This window comes from Acanthopagrus latus, chromosome 5 (assembly GCF_904848185.1).
Source record: "Acanthopagrus latus isolate v.2019 chromosome 5, fAcaLat1.1, whole genome shotgun sequence".
NCBI classification, from domain to species: Eukaryota; Metazoa; Chordata; class Actinopteri; order Spariformes; family Sparidae; genus Acanthopagrus; species Acanthopagrus latus.
Window position 1 is genome coordinate 3305929 of NC_051043.1, and position 6718 is coordinate 3312646.

The 6718-nt window shown below is 41.4% G+C and overlaps 1 protein-coding gene across 2 annotated transcripts; it reads right to left on the minus strand.

Moving 5' to 3' along the window:
- Positions 1 to 503: 503 nt before the first annotated feature.
- Positions 504 to 5709, minus strand: fgf17 (fibroblast growth factor 17). 2 transcript variants are annotated; one of them, XM_037097047.1, is made up of 5 exons: positions 4948 to 5709; positions 4821 to 4857; positions 4390 to 4534; positions 2862 to 2968; positions 504 to 967 (listed from the first exon to the last, which is right to left on the minus strand). In XM_037097047.1, the coding sequence occupies exons 1-5, from the start codon at positions 4977 to 4979 to the stop codon at positions 677 to 679; spliced, it is 612 nt and encodes a 203-aa protein (XP_036952942.1). In that variant the 5' UTR covers positions 4980 to 5709; the 3' UTR covers positions 504 to 676. The 2 variants fall into 2 exon arrangements, with proteins under 2 accessions (XP_036952942.1, XP_036952941.1); XM_037097046.1 differs by having other exon boundaries at positions 4390 to 4567; positions 4948 to 5703.
- Positions 5710 to 6718: the final 1009 nt, after the last annotated feature.

A 6718-nucleotide genomic window follows, 5' to 3' on the forward strand; every position in this document is an offset into this window, starting at 1 on the left:
AGCGCTTCACATATCACTGTTTCGTGGACTTCCAGGAGATTTGGTTCAAAGGATCCCTCTGACTTTTCTTCCAGTGTCACCATGAGAGCCAAACTTTCTTTCTAGCTTACGGGCGATATTTTGAAATTCAACTATGGACTACAAGTGTACCTTTAAGATGAAACAGTGCCACAATAGCCTGAGTTGGGAATCGGTGCATTTCAGAGTAAATTAAAATATATATTTTGCCTTTTAGTGCTCGGTACAGGTCTCCTTCAGTCTCAGATGTTATGTCTTTGTAACACTGGAGTTTGGTCATATTTAATTCATTTTCCATAAGTGTAAATTGTGTTATCGGTGTGTTTCGGTTCTGTGTTCATGCAGCATATGTTAGACCCTTGGAGGAGTGACAGACAGATACAGCATCTGATCCCAAAGCAGTGAAGTGTTGTGTTTGTCGTCCCTTCATCCCTCGCAGCTCCCCACCAGTCAACACATACACACACAGGACCATTAAATATAATCCATCTGCTTTACTCTCTTTCAGTATTTACACATGATCATTTTACAGCAATATTACTTTAGATTTATGACATTTTTTTAACCATCTTTTACCTATCAAAAATATACAAAAATAAAATGGCATCTGTTTCTTCCTATATCACAGCTCGTGTCAGTCCATTTCTCTCGCTGCGTGTTAGGGAGAGGTGCGTGACTTCCTGTTCCGCTTTGCTCGACGTGTGGATGGAAATCGGATGAACTCAAAGTGTTTGCTTTGGTCCGTGTTGGGGAAGGGAGGCGGGCCCGTGTGGAGTCTCTTGATGAAATGGACCTCTCTCTGGTTCTCCCTTGTCCTGGACGCTTTGATGGGCCTCCCTTTCCTGGTGAAAGCCACATACCAGCCGTCATACTTGGCATTCTGGAAGGCTGTGTAATTGTTCTCCAGGACTATCTCTGTGAAGATACAATCCCTGCTCCGGCCGTTGGGCTGCGTCAGGAGACACAAAAAAGGTTTCTTATGTTAGATCAAGACATACAGACAGAAGCATGCTTTCTGATTTATTCAGGTATACATCGATTTGTATCAAAGTGCTGTATTACCACTATACTGGCTTCATACCACCTTTAAAAATGGCAGTACTTTACTAACACTGTCAAAAGTACCTAAACTATTCCTTTCAGACTCTCAAAGCCTTCATCACAACATCTGAATTGTTACTATATATGCAAATGGGACATTTACAAAATGTCTTCATACCCACAGCAATCAATATATACTGATATACTTTGTTACTGTGCTGTTATTATTTTCCTGTTTTTATCTGTTAAGAGAATGTTTTAGTTAATGCTTGCTAATTTAAGGGATTAACATAGGACTCTTTTCAGGAGTATATTACAATTCCAGCATATTCCTAAACTTCAAAACATAATGGCTAAAAGGATTTCCAGTCTTTCGAGATTTTGTGCTAACCGTGAATATGTAAGTAATATGATATCAAATAAGACAAGGGTAAAGTACACATCAAATACATTTTCCCCAAGGATGGTTTCCCTCATTTTGGGTAGTTCTTATTGCACTGATGTCTGTTCAAATCTCCTTTTCCCCCCTTTTTTTTCAATTGTTTTTGTGTATTTAAATGAGTTATTTGCTGCTATGTGAGTGGGCCGAGGCATCAGAAGCTCTGCTCTGGCTCCAAATGATGTCATCAATGTAAGGATAACATGAAATGCACTTATTTGTTTTACTGACGAAATGCTTGATGAGAAGATTGACCCCACTATCATAACATGTCCAACATGAAGCCACCTCCTGTAGCTGGTTAGCTCATTAGCCTGGCTCTGTCTAAAAGGGACTAAATATCTCTCTATCTATGGGCACCTCTGAAGCTCATTAGTTAACACGTTGTGTCTCATTGATTTTCATGTAAAACCACAGCACGCTGTCACCAATTCAACAACTTGATGGACATATTTAATCATACTTGCTGTTCACCCTGTTTCCAACAATGCTCAAGTAAGCTCAACAGCTGCAGCTGAAAGCTTCATAGCCTGTTTACTATACGGACATGAGAGTCAAATCAATCTTCTAAATGAACTGTCAGCAAGAAAGCCAATAAGCATATTTCTCAGAAACAATGATCTATTTCTTCAGTCAAATTCTGATAAGAAATCAAAATATGGGTCCAACGCGAGGCTTTCTAACAAACACCTCTGAGGTTGGTAAGAGTGTTGGGCAGCGTGAGTCTCTATAAACAGACACTACAGCAGCCACAGTTTAGACACTTCTAAACCATGTTAAGAAGTAGATTTATGACTTGTCATGTCAGCCAGCTATGTGAATCAATCTTTTTCCATTTCCATGAAGGAAGTGGAGAGCTGACTTATGACCAAACACGCAGGAGGCGCAGAAAAGGAGGGTACTTTCCTCTCAGCACTGTCAGCCACGACCAATAAGACCGAGTGACCATCCCTCAGTCCTCTGAGGATTTATACTTTTCCAGCACATCATGTCCTGGGGTGACTAACAAGTTATGAAACTACGATGACAATTGTCTGAGGCTCTCATATAGGAGCTACAGTTTGTGATTTGGGTGACGCAGGACAGAGCGCTGATATGGTTACAGAAACCTACCTTACATGCTAAATGAACTCTGATTGGTTGGGACTGAAGGAAACACTGGTAGCATTCATTTGTGCACCCTTGATGTTTCTACGTGTTGGCACACACAAATAAATTGGGGAAAATACACTTTGCATGAAAGTCAAGTAAATTGTATTTGAAACTATTTCTGCTTGCAACAAAATAGATGTTTCTCCTCAATATCAGCATATTAGAATGTAGCATATAGCACTGATATCCAAGATGTGTAAGCCTGTTGTACCTTTCCAACAAGTTTCCCCTTCCGGTTCATGCAGAGGTAGCGGCCACTCTCTGCCCCTCTTATCCTCACTCGACTTCCAAAGGTGTCCGTCTCAACAAAAAGACGAGCTGCCAGAAAGAGAGAGAACAAAAAGCTGAATGGCAGAAAGATAAACATAAAACCAAAAAACCACAGTGACACCACAAGCCAGGCTCGTTTTCCTGCCTTAATATGTCCTAAAATATCAAGAGCTCTGCGTGTTATCTAGCATGCTAACAACATAATGTATGACACAAACTTTTGTTCATTAAAGCTTTTTGTCTGCATTTAATGTACTTCAAATATACTGTATAAGCAATATAACAGTGTTTTTTGTCAATCTTGTCATTATGTTACTAGTTATGTCACAAAATTGCTATTATTTTCTCAAAGCTGTAATTCTATATTCATTTGTCAGTGTGTCAGTGGGCAGTATAAAGTGTTGAGTCAATAAGAGCCTGAGGACACTCGCTGGCCCAGGAAAGCCTCAACAAATTACACCTCAAACACCCAATGATTAAACAAATGTTATCTCTGAACATTAGAGAGCTTTACTGGAAGCAGAACCTTCATCAACAAGCAGAATAAACATTCTCAATTGAATTTGTCCTGAAGTCAATGGTAGCCAGTGGGCATTACAACAGCCATGTGTATTGGGGCTTTAGAGACAAAGGACTTGTCCTAATCAGCCACTTATTTGCCAGACGATGGCTGCATGGATACAGCGGGGAGGCTGAATTAACATATAGGCCTGAAAACACCTCACAGAGGGAGGGGCAGCAGGCTGGAGGTGAAACTGCTGGTTTTGCCCGAGGGCAGGAGTCCCCAGCAGGGGTCAGGGACAAATACAATGTATTATCAATGAAGTCCCCTGGAAAACCTCCTAACATATTTGCTCCATGTTTTACAGGACAGCCCTGCTGGTATTTGTGTAAAATACACAATAAATATGTACGTCCAAAACAAGGTCTCACTGCAGATTTCACCTATCATCGAAGGCTCAATCACAGCAGGCCGTCCTGAGCGAACGATATCTATCTTTTAAAAAAAAGCATTTGAATATCAGTCCAAACCACAACCACATGATATACAAGCTACATCTGATTTTCTCAAAACGAATTACCCGGTGATCTTCACAAGTTCAAAAAGTTATTAACCAACAGAATTGTCAAAGACTCATTCTTGGTGTGTCTTTGCTCTTTTTGCTGAACACAATTTGGAAAAAAAAAATATATATATTTTTTTATTTATCTATTTATTTATTTATTTATCTATTTTCAAATTGTGTTCAGCAAAAAGAGAAATGACACACCAAGAATAATACATATAGGCTGTATTTTCTCTTGAGAAAAAGGTTAAAAAAAATCTTATCTCCTATGTTTTCTGGAGGTACCTTCAGAACACAGCTCATCTGTGGGAAGAACAACTCCATGGCACGAAAAAACAACAACAAAAAAACAAAACATAAAAGCAGCCCAACATGAGCAGCAGGCCTCGGGTCAGCTCTTACCGTACATATTTCCATCCTCAGCTGTGGCGGTGACCCTTTTGCCCTGAATCTGCACGTGTTTCCCGCTGGTGCGGCTGTAGAGCTGGTACACCCTGACCTGTCTGCGGCTGAGCTGGTCCGTCACTGCGCCCTGCGTCCTCACATACTGGTTAAAATTAGGAGACGGGTGATTCTCCCCCTTTTTTTATGCAAAGGGAAAAATAAAATACAAAATTTGTTCTCTCTAATCTGGGATGAAGAAACGTAGAGCCAGTTGTAACAGGTTGTGGCTACAAAACAAATCAAGATAATTATACTCGTCACGCTCAAATGACATGTTACACCTCTTGTATGTAATTTCCTTCTATCCCAACTTTAAAGATGAATAAATAAATAAGTGTTCATGTGGGGAAAGTAACAATGCCGAGTGTCAAGTGTGTGTGCGCGCTTACCTGAGCATGGCACCACAGCACGAAGAAATGAAATGATCTGCAGGAGTGACAATAAACCAAGAGTTATTAAGAAGTCAATGTGTGGGTCAACCAGGAAGCATGCAGTCTACCAGTGCTCTGCCCTTACATGTAAATACAGCGCTGGCTGATTCCATGCATTCTTCTTTTTATTTCATCCGATTCAAGAGACAGAGTCCTGCGGCAGGGTTAATCCCAGAAGGATGCCGTCGATAAATCCAGCGGAGCTCCCACAGTGTTACATATGCGCTCCTGACTGTCCATCCACAGCAGCCTCTGATGGAAAACACCTCACTTTGCCCTCACATTTATCAAAAACCTGACCCGACTGACCCGGCGGCGGAGAGCTCTTCAAAAGATAGGCGCAGCGCATCAAAAGCAGGTCCATCCATTCTAAACAGCTCGCCAGACGCGTCTTTACATCGCCGGGGTGAGATGCGGAGGATCCCCCTGCTCAGTGCAGCGCTAATTCCAGGTTTTGAAAAGCCCTCTGTCTCACCGGGATCAGGCTGCCCACTGGTTAAATGTTGAGAGGCAAAGTCCCTCCCTGAAGTCTCCCTATTGTGGGTGGGCACACACAGACAGGACCTTAGTGATGAATTAATATGGAGACTCAGTTGTGCTAAAAGAATGAAAAATAAAAAATTGAAAGGGAGAGAAAGAGAAAGAAAGCCTTCACTTTCTTAATGGTTTGCAAAAGAAGCGCAAAATCCAAAGAAAAACAAAATGTGAATTCTAAATTTAAAGGACAGTGACACAAGTTTGAGAGAGTTAGTTCAAATTTCAATCCGGGCTCTCTCTCTCTCTCTGTCTGTCTGCCTGTAATGTAGATCATTACTGCAGGGCTGTATTTAAAAGTGGTGGCCTAATTGCACCAATGGGTGTGGCAATTAGGTGTTAAAGCTGCCCCCCACCCCCCTCACCCCCACCACACCTCCCTTTTATCCTATGTTAACTGGTCACACTTCCAGCTCATGTAAAAGGAGGCAAAAACAAATCATATAGACAAAAGGCCTGTTTCATCTCTACATAAAAAAAGCAATCAACGTCCCAAGATGAGCAGGAGACTGTCTTTCCTCTGCCTTTGAAAACAGCTCGTTCACATGAGAAGAGAAGAAAAGTGAAGAGAAACAAAACAAATAGGGAAGACAGAGAAACGGAACACAGAGAGGCAGAGAAGGGAAGGGAAGCCATTCATTAAAGAAAATGCCGATAGTTTGGTCGCTGCTGCATCCAGATGAGTCATGAACGACAGTGTAACATGAAGCTTCAAGTGCCTTCACATCTCACCCTTCTCACATTCTGTTGACCCCACCACCACCGTCGGCCCAGTCCAGGGCAATAAAGTGATAAAATGCAGCACTTAGGCATCTTTGACATTTTGCTCTGCCTTTGAGTGGCTGACAGGAGCCAGCAGCAACTGATTCCACTCGTTGATGTCACTTCTTACCGTAAGATGCCGTCAACCCACCAACCCATCAATCAGTTCTCCTCTTGTATCACAACAGTCAGTATTGTTTTAGTCAGAAACCTAAAGAGACATTTAGTGACGTCAGTGATGTGTAGTGAGAGAGCCATGATGCATGGTCCAGCAAGTGTGTGTGTGTGTGTGTGTGTGTGTGTGTGTGTCTCCATACAAAGTAGCTGATCTATAATGTGGTGTGACTATATGATGTTGCAGCGACATTTCCATACATCTGGAAAACCCACAGCGTGTGTTCGTTTAAAGAGAAAAATAAGTTCATTTAAATAGATAGTGACTGAATAATTGATTGTTCCCTCATTTATCTTGTCTTTATGTTAAGATCAAGAACAATTAAAACTGAGATGAAAAATCTACCCATAGACAAACTGATGAATACATACAGGTATACAAACAC